The 18,065-nt window shown below is 46.1% G+C and overlaps 1 protein-coding gene across 4 annotated transcripts in view; it reads left to right on the forward strand.

Annotated features, from left to right (window-relative positions):
- RNFT2 (ring finger protein, transmembrane 2) overlaps window positions 1–1,108 on the forward strand; it is a 31,027-nt gene extending 29,919 nt beyond the window's left edge. For all 4 annotated transcript variants that reach the window (XM_076352995.1, XM_076352994.1, XM_076352996.1 and 1 more), the window contains one exon: window positions 914–1,108. In XM_076352995.1, coding sequence (XP_076209110.1) covers window positions 914–1,048 — 135 coding nt within the window. In that variant the 3' untranslated portion in view covers window positions 1,049–1,108. The remainder of the gene's footprint in view (window positions 1–913) is intronic.
- Window positions 1,109–18,065: the final 16,957 nt, after the last annotated feature.

Consider the following 18,065-nt stretch of genomic DNA (forward strand, 5'->3'; position numbering starts at 1 on the left):
TTTCTGGGAATGGAATTGGTGGGAAATACGCTCTCTCGTGATATCAAAATGAAGCTCAAGAGCCTTTTCCTGAAGAGCTTTAACATTCCCATGCTTCGTAACAGGGTTATCAGATTAAAGCAAGCAGGTCACCTGTGCATCAAAAGTGCCTCTTACTATTCCTGTGAACATCTGTGCAGATGTTATCAAGCTGTAAGCCCCAGAGAAGCCATCTTTGTATATGCTTATCAGAGTGGAGATTTTGACGAGTAACATTTCTGCTGACTCCACACGTGTTGAGGAGGTCTCAGCTTCTTACAGCTTCTAATACTCCCTTCTTGCCCTATTCCTGCTCTTCCAGTCTGGGGTAGATGGGGTTGTGTGCTGGACAGCCGTCCCTCCTGATCTCTGTTAGTACCCAAGGCAGTCTGGAGGGAGAATCCTGTTGTGACTCAGTGTAGAAATGAGAGAAGAAGATAAGGGGTGAAAACTGCCATTTATAGAGAAAGGGAAATGGGGACCGCGGAGCTACTGGCTGGGACTGGGTGGTGTAAGCAGAAGAAAAACAAATGCAATAAGGACTAGGGGGAAGAAAGAGGGTTGTTTGAGCAAAGTAAAGACTTGTAAAATAGCCCAGGGAATTGAGGATGGAAACAGGGTACAGGAAACCCTCTCAACTTTGTTAGCCCAAATGTCGTAGGCCTTTTTAATGTTTCTTTCTATTGCTATATTAAGAAACAGAGCTTTGGCAAACTGGTGTACCAGTAATGCTGGGATTTATTTTTCATGTCATGTGAGCACTGCTACTCAGCTGCACTGTCCACCTGAACTTGAATCGTTACTTGCTCCCATCACTGTCCTATTGAGTGTGCACACTTAGTGACAAGACTGGACCTCCTGCTCTCATTGTGATGATGCCCTTTTGTCTCCACAGCATGTGTTTTGTGAAGAATGCCTCTGCCTCTGGTTTGACAGGGAGAAAACCTGTCCTCTTTGTCGTTCTGTCACAGTAGAAACTCTGCGTTGCTGGAAAGATGGCACCACCTCTGCTCATTTCCAGGTGTATTAAAACCAATACGTACTGACAAATGGAATAACATGTGCAGAGAGAAGAAAAAGCTGGAAAACCTGGTGATCCCGTGCCCCTATTTAGTTGCCTGTGGATTTGTTGTCTTCGTCTTTCTTCCAGCTCTGTTTCTCCAGGAGCCAACAGAACAACAATTGTTACTAGCCAGAAACTTTGTCCTCAAAGGCAAGAAAGATGTGTTTTATGTTATGGCAAACTCCATGGCTAAGCTACAGCCGAGATTTTTTCTTGAATTTACATGGTTATAAACTGCCTGGGATGTTTCCTTTTTTTCTGTCCTTTTAGTATAGATAAATATTGCGTGTATAAGACAAGCGTACTGTGAATTGCATGTGTATAACCTGGTATACTGGAAACAAGCTGTCCTCCTCTGGCTCAAACCACTGGTGGGATTTTTCACATTAAATGGCCTTAGCTTCCCTGAATCCGTAACTTCATAGAATTACGCTGTTGCTGTTGTATTACCTTTGAGAACTCTTCCAAAACGGTGCTTCAGAACCACGTGCCCAAAGTTTATTTGGGGTTGGAGAAACGTCATTTCCCAGCAGCTGTGTTTTTGCAACTGATTCCACAAATTGCACGTGTTGTCATCTTAATGAAATCTCAAGGAACTTGGGAAAGACTATGCTAGTGAAGCTGGAAATGACACTTGCTTTTCTTGGGAATGTTTTTCCTCTAAATTTTCATGATCAGGCTTTCTGATTTCCTAGTATATGGGGAGAACAGTGGGAGGCAGGGAGAGATTAAAGTCAGGTTTGATTTGTCTAGGTGAAAAGTTAAGGTCCTAACCAGGAGCATCTCACAAATTCAGGTGTCTTTGCAATATGCCCCTCAGTGGAGCCACTTGAGGCAAGGCTTACTGCCTTTAAAAACCAGCGCCACTGAGCATCCAGAACCTGCCTGGGTCCAAAACCAGAAAAAACATGCTCCCGCAGCACTGAGCCCATGTGCTGCTGTTGATACCAGAAATGCTGGGGCATCAGGATGCGGGGCCCCCTGGAGAGACGGGATTTAGTGAGACTTACTAGCTTGAAGGCAGAATTATACAGAAGCAGCTGCATTGCTTCAGGAGCCAGCCTGGTTTATATGCAAGCTGGATAATCCACCTGTGATGGTGGCTTGTAACACCTCCGCTTCAGAAAAAGCTCTTCGAGGAGATACCTTGTATTGTTAACAGGAGAATTAACATACTTTATATTGCTGCAATTTCCATCTCTGCTGAGGGTGCTGCAGTGGCACTTGCATGCAAATGGAGTTGCTGTTTGTTTGCTGGAGCTTTCTCTTTCCCTGAACAACCTCTGCTTTTCACTGCACACCCAGAGAAAGTGCCTCATTAGGCAATTGTGGCATCTTCCATGCTCATTACTATGGAAATGGCCGTAAGGTTACAATCCCACTTGAGTGGATAATCAGGAAGAACTGTACCTGGGGGAAATGAGCCTGTGTGTATGTACTGACTGCCGCCTTCCCCTCCTGCTGTGAAACTCCACAGGGAGAAGAATTAAAGCAAACAGGAGCTAATGGTAACAGGATTAAGGCTCAACATTTCTTTGGAAATAATAATTCGGTATGGCTAGAGGAGAAATGATGAGAAGCAGAGCCTGAGCAGGGAAGATAGTCCAAATCTGGCTTGAGAGATACAGGGAAGTAGAGGAGGAAAAGCTTTACTTTCCAAAACAAAGTGATTTGATTCTTGTCAAATGGATCCCATGAAAGTGGAGAGCTAAGCCAAGGAATCCAGTGGCTATCTCCAGTGGGAATAGCCGTTTTGGGATGGGGGAAGAGAGTTCAGTAAGGAAGGAAGCAAGGTTTTCAGTGGGCATAAAAATGTTGTTATGTACAATAGTCTGGTATATTCACCAGGAACAGGGAAAATTACCAATTCTGTGGGCAGGCCATTTATGAAAGGTTTCAGCGTCTGTTTTCAGTGCAATGCCAATTAATTAAAGGGTTGGTGGTATCTGCTTTCAAAATGTTTGAAAAGCCATTTCTAATTCTGATTTTTTTTCCTAAATGCTCCTGGAAAATGTATTTGGAGAAGTGTATGAAAAGGTCAATCTGAGCCTAAAACTACAGATAGCACTTGATACGCTGTTTCAGAATTACTATTTTTTATTTGGTGATAAGGAAGGAAGGTAATCAAGGGGAAAGAACAGGGAACATTTTTTGCCATTCTTATCGTCCTTTTTCTTTACTTTTTTTTTGCTTTATTGAATGACCTTTCCCAGTTGTCAGTGTAAGAGAGGGGACTATCATCATCATCATATACTTGAACCACTGCTACAGCCCAAGGGCTCAAGAAGATCACACAGTTAAGACTTCATACCAGCACACAGCGGAAGAATTGCCACGTACCTCGGATGGTTTTGGTACCCATGTAAGAACCCCTGCACCAGCACCAAGATTTTCTAAAGGACTTCTAATGATTCGTTTTTCTTTTGCTTCATCTCAGTGATCCCTTCTGGATTTTTGCTTTCCCTCACTATAAGGCAGCATTCTGGTCCCGGTACAGAAGCCTGGCTCCTCTGGTGGTGTGCTCAGAGGTATCCGACACCTGTGTGCAGGTAACCCATTGCAATTCTCCTTTGTCTCAACAGAAATCCAGGCGAGTTGCTGTTTGGGTAGCCTTTGAGACAGAAGGCTTCTGTTGCTGTTCAAATGGATACCTCAGTGACAAAATGCAGCACTGAGATCTGGGTGCCAGGGCTTCATTATGGGAAGAGCCTGCACCTGAGAGGGCATGGGTGCCCGAGATTCGGTGGGCCATCCAGTGCTCCACTTCTCTGCTAAAATTAATTAGTGCTGAATAGAAGGTGAAATTTTATGCTGTGGATATTTATTCTACTGGAAGCATAACAAAGATCGGCTTAATTCCTGCGAGGTTAAAGAATTTACTACAGGCCACTGTTACATAGCTGTTAAATTAAAACAACATCCTTCAGTCCCTATTCTTCTGGCCTGGATGCTGTGGAAGAAACAGCCCTGTGCCGTTAGCAGTCTGTCAAACCCTCCCTCCGCGGGTAAGTTAGGGTGGTGGTTTTGTGAGGCACCCTCTCCTAGAACGTGACATTTGGACCAGAAGACATACTGGGGAAACTTCAGTTCTAGTGACAACTGATGAGAAACTTCTGTTGATTTCCATGGGAAAACAGTTAGGGATGTGGAAAGAAATTATCCGCTCAAATTTCAGAGAGGAAATAAAAGCCGGAGCCTTTTTTCGCCATTGAACAGTTGTTTTTCTTTTTTTTAATAAAGTCATTATAAATATGTACAAAGAGTCTCAGCATATGAAATTCCTTTTACAAAAGAGAGAAGCCACATCCAACCATAAACAGGAGCCTTCAGGAACTCGTATCAGCAGTGAGCATATGCTTCGCTCTTGCTTTGGTGAGGGTGGAAACTTGCACAGTGACTCTGCAAGAGTTTGCATCCAAATAGTACTAAATCAGTAATGTGCAAGGAATTGTGTATTCACTGCATTTCATCTGGTTTATTCTGTTAGCAATGCATCAGGGAGCAGACTGGAAAATTTGCCAATGTCCTAAGGACTAAAGATGACGGGAAGATTTTTTCTTGTGATAAACTGTGGTCTTCAAATTGATTGGAAAGGTTATGCTGTGAATACCCGTGAAAACTAAATCCCATAGTAGTTGGTTTTGCTCTCTCCTTAGGTGGCATCTGTAACTAATAATGGATGTAACTAATAATGGCAGTTCAGTACCCAGATGCTTTCAGTGAATATTTGTCAAGCTCCAAAGTCACTTTCTGTAAATACTAAAAAACTTGTGAACAAGTACTCAAGTATTCATGCAGAGTGAACACTGAAGAAGTCTGATCGGAGTTACATGAAAATTCACCCTTGTATTCAAATAAATATTGTCAGAAAAAAATATTCACTTGTTTTGTAGTTTTAAATTTCTCTTGCAGATGGGGAATGGAAATGCTGCAGCTTTGACTGGAAGAGACAGCTTTTTCCCACAACTGCTACGGGCAGAGCTGTTTGGAAGACCTGCGTTTGGGAGTGCGTTTGGGGTGTATGCTGATAGAGGTTCTCGTTACACAGCTGGCGCGTGATTCAAGCCAGTAGGATTGGCAGAGGGAAGAAGCACAGAAGTGTCTTACGCTGGGGACAGGGACATATGAGCAAAGACAGCCTTCCGAACAGAAAGGGCTTGCACAGTCGGACCGGGACAGAATTAGAAGACCAAGGTCGGAGCAGCATGCGAGGGTTCCTCTCCTCCCTTCAGCCTAGCTGATACACTAGTGTTTTCCTAAGGAAGATCAAGTCCCATCTTATTTAGACTTCCCCAGGCTTTTGGATTTCGAATTAACGTGACTGTGTCTCCTAACCTCTTGTACTAAGAGAGATGAACAAGTTCAGCTCAGCATACAGCAAGCTGTGCCTTGCAAATTGTTCTACAAGAATGCGGCTAATTTTGAAGCTTGGATTCAAAATCAAATTTGCTTTAAGCAAATTTGCCCCTAGAAAAGTTGTGAAGATACTGTTCACCTGTCATGGAGGTAGAATATAGCCAGGAGGTTTTGACACGGACAAAAAATGTGGGTCCAGGATTTAATTTGGGGCCACAGGTAGTTTGTTATATATATATATATCTCTCAAGACTTCTGTCAAGATCATGGACATATGTTTTAAAACCATTTGTAGGAAATTAAATATTGAGGTAGAAGTACTATTCTGTCCTCATCACGAACCATTTTGTACATGGTAGTGCAGTTTTTAGAAGGGAAAGATCTCCTTCAGTTTTGCTTCCCCATCCTCCATTGCCCCCCGCCAAAGTGAGACTCTCCTCTGCCTGCTGAACCTGTGAGGACTACAGTGAGAGCAGTATTGAACAAAACTGTTTCGTCTTACGAGGCAGCAGGGAAAAGCACCCACTTCCAAGGTGCACGTGGACATAGAAACTGCACCGGTTTAACCAAATCCGTTTGTAATCAGTGTCATTAGAAGGTACTGCTTCTGCGTTTGCAGTGGAGGTAAGGCCCTTGTAATCTTAGTATGATGTGGAAACAAAGCAAACTCACAAATCAGATTAAACTGATTTAACAAGTGTTTCTGATTTAAGTAAATTGCTTTAGTAATGGGCTTAGCTAAATTAGGGTGATTTCTGCATGCCTACATGCTCTAAAGCAGAGGTATGATGGGTTTCTCACTCCTCATCACTGACAACTCATTGATTTTGGTGGTTTGCTGTATGTTTTTATTGGGTGATGCCTCTCCTGGGCACATGAAAGTGTGTGACACAGGAGGCATTGCTGTTCCTGTACAATATAGGAGGTAGCACTGGTCCCATTCCATATTTTTTTACCTACTGAAAATAATTCTAAGAGAGAAGAGGAAGGAATCTGGAATTAATGGGCTAAATTCTGTCTTGGGTGTAACCCAGCCATCTGCAACCAGACAGCGGTGCTATCCTAGAATTAATTTGGCCAAAGGACTTATTTTAACAGGCAGGGGGAGAGAAGCTGATTAGTAGTCCACACTAGACTGCTTTTTTAACTTGAAATGTGAAGTTCCAATATGTGATGGGAGCTATCTTGGTGGAGTGCTGCTTTAAAAATTAATAAAGACTTTCCTCACAGCCACATTATGCGGCGTTCTATATAGACTATGATCTCATAACCTCCTCCTCTGGCTTGCACACGCACCGTCTGCTGAAACCTAAGATGAGGTCTTTTTTTTTTCATTTAGAGAGCACTCCCCGGTCTTCATGGAGGCGCAACTGCGAAGCTAATCAAAATCAATGACTTCTTGGCTGCTGTAAAAAAAAAAAAGAAAAAAGAAAAAAAAAAAAGGAGCAAGAGAGAGGAACTGTGCTGGTTTCCCACCCGTTAGTACGGTACAGAAACCCCCCACCATCTCACACAGCTGTTGCAATACAGTAAGAACAGCACTAGGGGAGTATACAGCATGCTTTCTTTTCCAATACAAACATCAACCAGGGTTAAATCAGGTATTTTAAAAAGGATAAAAACACCCCTTGTCAAAAAATGGAGGCATTCAAGAATAGCAATTATACCAGAAAATGTAAGGCTTTGACAAATACATACCCTCTAGTAAATGATTCGATTTATGTACAGGGAATGCTGGCTATAAAGTGCTGGTAAGCTGTTTCTCTAGCAAAGCTTGCTTGACCCAGCAACTAGTAGATGAAAGTCTCTAAAACTTAACCCTCGGTTCACACTAAACGTCCAATTTAGAACTACAAAAGTGAAGCAAATCAGGATTAAAGCAGGATTTGGGTACCGGACCTGCTCTCGTTTACACCTGGGAAGCACCATAGCATTTGGTTGCTGTTTCATGAGAGTAACAACGGGCAGCACGTGTCTTCTGACATTTTTGCTGACTATTAGGAACCACCAAGGAGGATACCGCTCCCCTGGGACTTCTGGGGTTTTGGGTTTTTTACAGAAAAGCCTGTCCACGGCGGGGTAGGACTGAGGGAGATTAGCCAATCACTTTGCTACTGAGGTTGATCACTGATTCAAGAGGCTTTCCCAAGGTGAGGACGCTATGGTAAGGACAGAACTTTCTTTCGTTTTCCTTTGCTGTGCTGTTTCAGGGGAATTGCCTCTTTGGGAAAAATGCTACAAGAAGTCTCAAGGCTGCAGACCCAAATAGCCAGTGCGGCAGGAAAACCAATGGCAGTGCAAACCGTACGCACAGAAGATGGAAGGGAAAACGGAATAATGCATATTCTGGGTGAGAAGTTTCTTAAACATTCAGAACTCGGGAGCTAATAATTGTTACAGGCGAGGAATATGTGGGAGAGCCCTCTCTCTTGCACTGAGAAATGTAAGCCAGCTCCTACGCCGGATGGGTTGTCACAAGGCTGCCTCCGTGTACGTGGGGTACACACACAGGGTGAGGGCAGATTGTGTAGGGGTGGAGGGAAGACCTCCTGCGGGCTGCGTGGCCTGTATAGCAAAGTGACGCATCCAGTCTTCCCGATCAATTATTTTCTGTTCAAATTTGACTCGTGCAATACCGTACGCACAATTTCACTTCCTCGTTTGAGTAATTTGCAGACAGTTGTATTTTTAGGACTATGTCCGATCCAGCAGTCACTAATCCAGCACTTGCAACACTGCTGAAATCAGCTGAGGCTCCTCCTTTTGCTAGAAGAATTCTTACTTATCTCAGTAGGAGACTGAGTCGGGAAGGAGTACAGGATGCCGAGTGTTACTAAACATCAGGCCAAAAATGGTAGGAAAATGTTTTATCGGTCCCTGTGGTTCTGAGGCCATCCAAACTCTATCCACAGACAAACTACACTTAGCTACACGATCCCTCCCAACACCGCACATAATATAAAGTAGGGCAAGGTTACTCATTAGGAACAATTTGCTCTTTCAGCATAGCCCTTTCTGCTGTTTGTGAATTGACTTGGATCAATAACACCCATGGATATGTGTGCAGGGGCCCAAAACACATTGGTGAATATTTGATAAAGGGAGAATTCAGCTTTTAGATTGCTTAGAAACATTTCTCCTGCAGTAGTGAAAAATGCAAGGTCTGACTGGGACACAGTGACCACCCAGCTTGTTCCTTGACTGGGCGAGGGTTAGGAAGTATTTAAAAGACAAGGAGCCAAACTTCCTTTGGAAATCGGGCTCTTAACGTTCCTTTATGCCTTTGAAAATCCCCCCCTGCCATGAGAGGAACAATTTTCTGGTGCAAATATCTGAAGCTGGGAAAAACGTTTCTAAAAAACTGTGCATAACAATTACTGTAAATAGCATCTGGAAGGTATCCTGAATGTGACAGGTAGTTTTGGCTGCAAGAAAAAAAGCACTCAGTACTAGACTGAAAAAAGCCCTTTGACTTCCAAGGAGAAGTTCTCCTGGTATCCCCTAGCCTATTGATTGGTCTAGAAACCAACCAGCTCTTCCCTGGTTCACAGGATTTGAGACTGCTTAAATCACCATCCATGAGAACACCCAGCTCCGGGACTGCAGGAGACTCTGCACTAGCAGGCTTTGACATGCACACTGCAGTGAAAAGAGCTGGTGTGTCTTTGCCACCTCGGTGAATGCTGCTTCCCAAGCTCCGAACCGCCAAAAGAAAAAGAACTGCCCCAAGGAAAATTAGTTTTATAAAGTTCTGGGCTAGATTATTTGTTTTGTCTTAATTTATGCAGAGATTGAAAGAAAGAAAAAAATAGCACCTTCTCAACAAGTATTTTTTTTTGCTATCTTGTGTATAAATATTAATAACCAAAATAGATTTCTCCTTGTCCCATGTTTCAGAACATCCTCTTGGGGAAACTGTAGCACCACAAAGAGGCAGTTTAGCCCCAGACAAATATTAAATGTAGCACCAGAGAAACTAAAGTCATAAGAAAAGCTTATCTCACCTGGTGCTATAGCGCTTAATATATACACACACAAACTGTCTGTTGTCCAAGCTGCTAAGCACCTGTTCCCCACCACCACGGCTAGGACATGCCCATTTTGCAGCAAGTTTGGTCTCTCAAGATATTACTTAACTCTGGATGTAGAGATTATTTTTCATCCTGCTGCACTGAAAGGAACGTTTACGTTGCCATAAACGAGGTGCAGTGGAGAAAATGCTAGCATTACAGCAAGGACATCACTAATCTTTTGACTCAGACTGCAGGAGCATGAATGCTCAGACCACCATCATCTACAAGGAACGTTGCTTACGTTCTCAACAAGGCATGCACGTTTTAACGTATGCATACAGGAGGGTTTACATTCTTCTATATATAAGCATGTATGTGTCTCTGTTTTGCTGCTGGGCCCTTGAACAGCTCCTTCCGTGCAAATCCTTCTTCACGTTGCCCAAAGCACTTCCAACATCTTCCACTTCTTTCTTTATCTCCACTCTTCACAGCTGCTGCTCAGGCTCTGGATTCCCTGTAGGAAAAGGGGAAACAATTTTCTCCAAGGGCACAGGGTTTTCTCCAGCCTAAGAAAGCAAAAGAATTGTGTTTGGGTTTAATTATATTGATGCATCGGTTACAATAAAAGCTTCTTTTAAATTTATGCTTGAACCCTCCTGCTAAATTTACTGACAAGAAGAGGTATATAATTTATGGGGATGCTGGTTTTGTGGTTCAACACAAGAGATTACGCCTTTATCCCTGTGCTACTGCAGGATTTCTGGTGAGCTCTCATTTTGCAAGGCTCGTTCTTTCGGGTGCTCCATCTTCATTTACATCACGTTAACAAAAACGCTAACTTTTAGGGAAGCCATTAATTTTGTTACAGGTAGGCAATGGGGTGCAGGAGTATCACAGGAGACTGGAAGAACTCACTCATTCCTGGTTCTGCCACTGATTAGATTTGTGGCCTTGGGCAAACCACTTCTTTCAGTTGCTGCTGTAAAATGAGGGCAGTAATAACTTATTTGCCTCATAGGCGGGCTGCAAGCCTTAATTAATAAAGTGCTCAGAGAAAGGCACCTATCTAAGTGCAAATTAGCAGGAGAGGTGCCCAAGGGGCATCTACTCTGAAATTCCCATTTCCCGCATTTATACCTAGGCTTGTTGATACCAGCGTTGGCTGGGGCAGATCCCATCTTTCAGACTGTGTTGTCTAGCTCGCAGAGACTGTGACAATGAGTGATCTTATAAAAACCTCAGTGGAGAAATCTCTGCTGGCCCTCTGGATGAGGTGATTTCACCCGGGTGGGAGAAAGGAGGGGGGGAGTAGCTGACTATGCAACTGCATCGGCTATGAAGTCAGAGTGTAATTAGGGCTGGCAAACAGCTTTGGGGCAGATTCTGATCTGATGTAAACCCACAATCACTCCTTTCCTTCTGTAGTACTACCCTGTTTATGCCAGCAGGAAGGTTATCACGATTCAGTGGCGCTGCCTCTGAGATGAACTGAAACCTCCACTGTGAGGGAAGCGGGCAAATTCTGGCGCTGCGATGGACTGAGTAACCTAGAACTAGTCTCCAGTTCAGCCTCATAAGATTTAAGCGTATCTGCTTTATCCCAGTTACTGTCAGCTGCTCCAGCTGCTGCTGCGCACAGGATGTGGCAATTACAACCTCTCCCTCCCTCAGTTTACAGTCTCGCTTTCCAGTTTCGAGAAATCTGAAGCAACAGTGAAAATAGCTTGAAGGACTAAAGCCAGAATGAATCATCTAGACCTGAAGCACGTTTTCATTTGTCTTGCTGTGATCAAGGCTACCAGCTAGCCACACAGTTTCTATGGCTCCTGTATCTGCATGCACACAGACTTCCACATACACACCCGCTCTCTGGAAGTCCTGGAGGTATTTTAAGGGGTTTTTTGCAAAGCTACTTAGCTTTTTTGGCAGAAGGTAAATAGGAAAGGTGTTCACTACTTGAGAAAGTATGAACATGATAATACTGGCTACACAAAAACAGCCAACAGAGCACAGACCGTCAATAAACAGCCCAGAGGTTGAAATGCGTCCCCCGTTCAGCCTCCCGGCCTGCATGCATGGGAGACGGCCCCTCCTGCAGCCCTGCGCTCCCACACAGGCCGCCTGGGATCTCAGCCTGCGCTTGCACGACTGCACCCACAGGTCTAGGCCAACGCTGAGCACAGACAGGCACCACGGCTTGCTCTAGACTTGTGAAAGGTCACAAGGAGGAGATTCTGGGCACCTGCGCTTCTCACACAAGATGTCTTTATGGAGAGGTCTTCAGAATTAACCCCATCAGCACCGTCGGGGTGGGAAAGCAGGGCACAGCCTGAGCTGACTGGAGGGTACTACTGAGAAACGGGGCTGGCGATACGGAGGAAGAGCCTGTGATGCGGTTGCTCACACTCAAAGAGGTGAGATATTTACTCAAGTTACACTGGAATAAAGACTTCAGGAGTTGATTAAAGGATTTCCTCCAAAGCAAAACCATTTAATCCTTATTTATTATTTCTCCTGTAGTAGCACTTCCAATTGCCAGCTATGAACCCTTGTCCTACTGTGCCATCTACGGCCTGCAACAGATCATCCTTGGTGTCATTATATTTTACAAACTGTCTCTCTGTGTCACTTAACATATAGAAAATCTATAAAAACCTGTAAAAGTTGATAAATCCTAGAGCGTCTTGAACTCCGAGTGATAAATCTGCTCTGGGGCAGGCAAAGAACTCAGCACAACACTCATGCAGCTCACAAGCCCTATTGTAAGAGCTTAAATGGCTCTTAAGTTTTGCATCAGCCTCGTGCTGGCCTTCTGCATAAAGGTGAATTTCATGGAAAGAATAAAAGAGAACCCCAGAATCCTGGCGTTCAGCCCATCTTTCAATAAAACAATTTTGAATATCCTAGGCTGTGTTAAAGCCATTTCTGGGTGCATATTGGCTGCATTGCCAGTATCTGACTCATTAATGGAATATACTTTGAGCCAAATTCTGATCTCATTTACAGCACTGTAAATCCAGGGCAACCCAATTGACTTCAGTGGAGTTACTCCAAATTTCCCACAATAGGCACTCAGCAGATAGATCAAAATTTGGTACTTCAGGCTTGAAAAAGGCTGAGGAAAGCCAAACTACATCCCATTTGTAATACTGGGGTGGATAGTAAGTCGGAAAGAGTGCCAGCGTATCCCCTCTGCAGAGCTGCTGAAAAATTGTTTATTTTACATGTCATTCGTATAGTGTTGAAACTTGGGGGGGGGGATTGTCCACTACTATCAAAATTTTGCATTTACTTATAAAGAAAAGGAATTATAGCTGACTTCCTATATGAAAAATGTGGTGTCTATTGAAAATATGGATTGAAGTGATAAAGAAAAAAATGACTTGCTTTGAAATTTTTCATGGGAACCAACATTCCCTTTGGTGACGTATCCCTCTCTTCCTGGTCATTTAGGGAGACGCAGATTCTGCTCAGAAAGTTGCTCTTATTCATCGCACCTATTAAGCAATAAGGTTGTGAGACGACAAATCATCTTGGCTGATATTTGCAAGACCATCTCAGCCAGCCTCGGCATGTCCCATTGCTTTTAATAGATACAGGCATCTCGACTCCTCAATTACTTTGAGCTCTCCAGCCTTAAATCCTACAGTTTATTCACACAGCTTGCTAAGCTGGTGTTTACCAAAAAAAGAAAGCTACTCTTCTCTGGGATGCCGAGTCGGATGGGCATGAAATGACTTGGGTAGGGGGTCCTGAGCCTCATCGCAGCATTTCTTTGACTAATCTTTATTCAGAGACGGGATGCAAAGCCATGCTTGGGTACCACCTGCATAAAGCCATAGGAGAATCATGTCCCCTAAAGCAGTTGGCAAAAGGAGTTCTGCTCACAGCTAAGGTGTCAGCATGTAACTTCTTGATTTAAATGGATTACACAGGCAATTCAGTTGGCACATGTTCCACTCCTAATAAACAAAATAACAGTTATTGATATATTTAAAGGAAAAAAAATATTCAAGGGCTTGGATTGCAAAGGGAAAGCTTGAGGCAGGGACAAAACGAGGCGCTCTCGCTTCCTTCCTCACGCAGCAGCAGGTTAACGAGAAAACAAGGGCTGGGCAAGAGCCCTGTCAAATTCCCAAGCAGCCTGCATCCACGTATACTCACACTTCATTATCATCTCTGTGGGGGACGGAAGGGTAACTTGGAAGACCAAAAAACAATTAGGAGGGGGTTTGAGAGGTAAGACGAAAGAAGAGTAGAACTACTAGGGAAGAACTTGGAAGAACGGTGTGTCAGGGAGATCTTAGCACAGGAAGATCAAGGAATCCAGACAGGGTAACGAGACATGTTGGGGCTCCAGTCTTTCCGCACAGAAGTGGCCTGCTTGGCCATAGTCCACCTGCGGAGAGGCATTTCTGGACCGCTGTTTATTTTTGAAAACTGCTGCTTGTTTATCATGAAAGTTAATGTTGAAGGCTTTCCTTGTGCAATTCAACTGTGAAGTTGGGGCAAGGGTGGCGGGGACCTTTGGCATTTTTGAGCACGATGCTTGCTGCTAGGAAGAGCAGGCTCCTTCTTCCTTAGTTATCCAGGAGGATAAACAACAGCGCTTGCCTCTTTGTGTCAGGGATGCATACGGGGTGCAACAAGCAGAATGTTTGTCCTCGTGCAAAACTGCAGCTCACTGCTGAGCTAGTCGGCTTAGTCCTGCGCTAGCTGTACTGCCTCTGGTCCTTAATTTTCTTTGCACTCCTGCACAGCTCAGTGTGACATCTCCAGAAATCTTATCAACCCAATTTTAATACAGATAATTAACTGTACTGAGACTTTGGACAGAGTGGCTCTGTGTGAACCTCGCAGCAAACAGTGGGGGGAATTACTGGCAACACAGTGGGCACAGAACCAGGCTGGTGAAGCTGGCAGGCACAAGTAGGGTTTGATTTTAATACACTGCCACTTCTGAACTAATAGAGCAAAATACAAGTGACATTGTATGCCAAACTGGCACATGACAACTATACTTCATGCCCTGGCTGGATATTTCAAGGTGATGTCAGATTATATATTATAAAACTGCCATTTGCAAAGTATTCATCCGCAAATCCCAAGCATGGTCCACAGATACAAGAAGTTGGTCACATGCGGTGGCCCTAATCCTGCTTTCACTAGCATCACCCGGGGGCTGCGAGAGCAGGAGAAGTTCCCCGGTACACAGGGTTATTCCCGGAGCTGCACGGTTGTGTAAAGCCACAAGGACCCGAGGGAACAACTACCAACCTCCTTCCTCGGAAACAGTACGTACACTCACGGCAGCCAATGCAAAACGCTATTACCACTTGAAAAAGCAGGAAAGGAACTCAAGGAGTAAGCCAAGCTGAAACTGGCCTTTTCCTCTAACTTCCGTCTCCCTTCTGCGACCACTAGATCACAAGACAAATGCTGACTTTGCAGCGCATTTATTAAGTGTACAGGTTACTCTCCTCAGCTGTTCCATGAAATCCCAAGATCACAAGTGCTCAGAGCCTGGACTTTCCATGTCATTGCAGAACAATATTATCAGTGCAGAGTGTCTCTGAGGATGGCAGAAAAATACATTTTTTGTTCAGAAATACTCTGCTGAGTTAATAAACACTACTGTCTTACCACATCTCTAAGTCTAACCCAGCTCACTGCACTATCACTTGGGCTCTGAGATAGTGCAGATAATCAGATACCTCCAGTGGTGTAAGCAAATTACTATTCAGGAAGAATAGAAAAGATTCTTAATGGCAAAAATAACCCAGAAACTGAGGTGCAGATGATAGATTTAATTATTCTGGGGTTGCATTGTGTTTTCATCAGCAGCTTGGTCACTTGTGCCTTCGAAGCTTGCCAGGAGTCAGACAGGTCATTCCGCTGTGCACAGGGGCAACCAGGAGACTGTTACTAGCTTGTTATTCTCCCACATCTGGCCTCTTCATCCCTGAAACTGCTTCACATCACACACAAGGATCTTCTTTGCAGAGACTTACATTTGTATTTGTGTCCACGAAGCCCCAGAGCATTTGGAGGCAGCTCAGCACATCCTGTCTGCAGCAGCCTTTGAAGCTGCGAGGAAGGTCTGTGCATGCTAAAGGAGCTCGCCTCGGCCGTGTTGAGGATAATGCTTTGCTTTTCCATAGTGTCTTTATCAAAGCAATTTATAAGCAACTGGTTATTGTTGGACCTGAAGTGCAGAAAGCCAGATGGGGGTGAGGGCTCCACAGAGTCAACAGCAGAAGAGATTGGGGAAAAAAAATAGTATCTGCCTAACCAAAGCTATGCAAACCTTCACAGAAATTAAAAATCCAAACAGCTTTGGCCTCGTGGGATTGCCAGGAAGTCTGGGCTGAGTGTGTGCATGGATCCACGGGGCCAGCGAGCAGGCTCTGACAGCCCTTCTCACCTGCCACCTTCTCTACATGGGATGAAGTCCCAGACCGAGCAGGGAGGAATTTCCCCAGGCTTGTTAGAAAGAAAAGGACACCTGAGACACTAGATAAGGGAAATCACTGCAGTCCCCCTTGGATTTCAACTTTTTTTGAGCTCAGAGAGGCAAGCAAGTCAGACGGGTGGGTTTGCTTCCAGACACTAGAATCAAACTTGCCACAAACTGACGGGAAGGGAAAGAAGATCTCTAAGCTCTGCTCCTGACCACAGTCCCACATCTGTAACCCCTGCCCCACACCACTGACGCTCTCCGAGGGCTTTGCTGGGCACAGCTCTGCAGACACCATCCCGGATGATTCTATAGAAATTGAGGCTTTGATTCATCAAAAAACCCAGTTTTGTTCTGGTTTTGTTTTCAAAGAAAGCTTTCCAAAGGTAACCAGCTGAACCTCCTGACAGAGGCAGCAGTTGTGGCTCAGACAGATGACAACAATGCCCCCCCATACACCAGTGCATACACACACCCGCGCGCCCGCGCGCAGTGCAAACACACATACCTGCTCGAAAACCTTATTTTTAAACTCTCTCGATGACCATACGTTTTCACCACACTATACGTATGTATTTAATGGTATTTCATGCACCTAAAAAGCATGCAAGACATTTTGCAATGTAAGACCTGATTCCCGACAGCCAAGGTCTGGCCCAAGAGTTGCAAACAGCCCAGTTAAGCTGAAATTGTACAAAGTCAGCCCAGTATTGGTGGCATTTTTCAACTGACTTTAAGCTCTTGTCTAAACCCTATCCGAGCTGGTGGGGTATGAGTGCATACTGAAAGTTAGACATGCACTTAAGGACTTTCCTGAACATGGACAGATATTGGGGGACATTCACAGATCTAATTTAAAGCACCCAAAATAGGAGCCCTTGCTCCTCATGTCTGTGGGGAGAAATCCATGTCCCAAAGAGCACTTCAGAGCACCCAAAACCCCTGAGGTGACCCCATGTACACTCAGTATCCCAGCGTGCTCCCAGGGCTGAGGGTGCAGAGCTGTCCCCACCAGCCCAGGATGTGTCACCAGGATGACAACGAGGGTTACAGGACCAGGTATGTCCCATTTCCCTGCTGCTGGTTTGCTCGGTGGCTCTGGAGCACAGTGGGGGCTCTAGGAACCAGCAGTAACTGGGCTTGGACGCTTTTTCCTGGCTGGTGGCTTGGGACCCTCCTTGGGGAAAGCCTCCGGCACTGGGCAAGGCATTATCCAAAACACAGAGCCAGGCACAGCCAGCCAAAGTCCCAGGCTGCCCTGCTGGACAGTCCTGCGGGGACATCTCACCACCCAAGGACCTTAGCGATGGGTGCCCCACCGCACCCATGGGTCTAAAGCCCACCAGGGGATGGCAGGACACAGAGGAAGTTCCTCCACTCACAAGAGGGCAGGAGGCTTGGCAGGCACGGGTGTGCGGGGCAAGCATCCTCCACCTCCCAGGGCCAGCAGCTGGGGTGATGCGGGACCTGCTCCGAGCCGCCCTGTGCTGCTGCTGCTGTCGCTGGCCCAGAGGGGCCACAGGCTCACTTAGTGCAGGCACGGAGCTGAAACTGCCCCACGAGAGCACGGATGACCCGGGTGGAGGGGAGGCACATGGCTGGAAGCCGTGAAAGTTTGGGGAAGGGGAAAGGGGGAGTTTGGGGAGTCCTGGGAAAGGGGGAGAAGAGGAGAGAGGAGAGAAGGGAGAGGGGAGAGGGAAGGAGGGGAGAGACCAGCTCGGTGCGACCTGGCAGGGCCGGTACCGGCAGCCCGGGGCTCCGTGCGCTGCCGCGATCAGCCGCCGCAGCCCGGCGAGCCGGCGGGTACCGCGGACAGCGCGCTCCGCCGGGCCGGGCCCCCCGCCGGACCCGGGCCGTACCGAGCCGGGCCCCCGGGACGGACCCTGCCGCGCCGGACCACCCCACGCCGGGCCGGGCCATAGCACACCGAGCCGCGGCGTACCGTGCTGTACCGACCCCTGCCCCGTCGTGCCGCACCGGGAGGTACCGTGCCCTGCCGCGCCGGGCCACGCAGTGCCGTCCCGTCCCGTCCCGAGCCCCGACGGCCGCCCAGCCGCCCCCGGCCCCGCCACCGCCTCGCCCCCTCCCCGGCCCCCGGCGCGGTGCAGACCTGTTGCGCGTCCCGCCTGCTCCCCGCTCCGGCCAGCGCCCTTCTCGC

Source organism: Aptenodytes patagonicus, chromosome 15 (assembly GCF_965638725.1).
Source record: "Aptenodytes patagonicus chromosome 15, bAptPat1.pri.cur, whole genome shotgun sequence".
Taxonomy (NCBI): domain Eukaryota; kingdom Metazoa; phylum Chordata; class Aves; order Sphenisciformes; family Spheniscidae; genus Aptenodytes; species Aptenodytes patagonicus.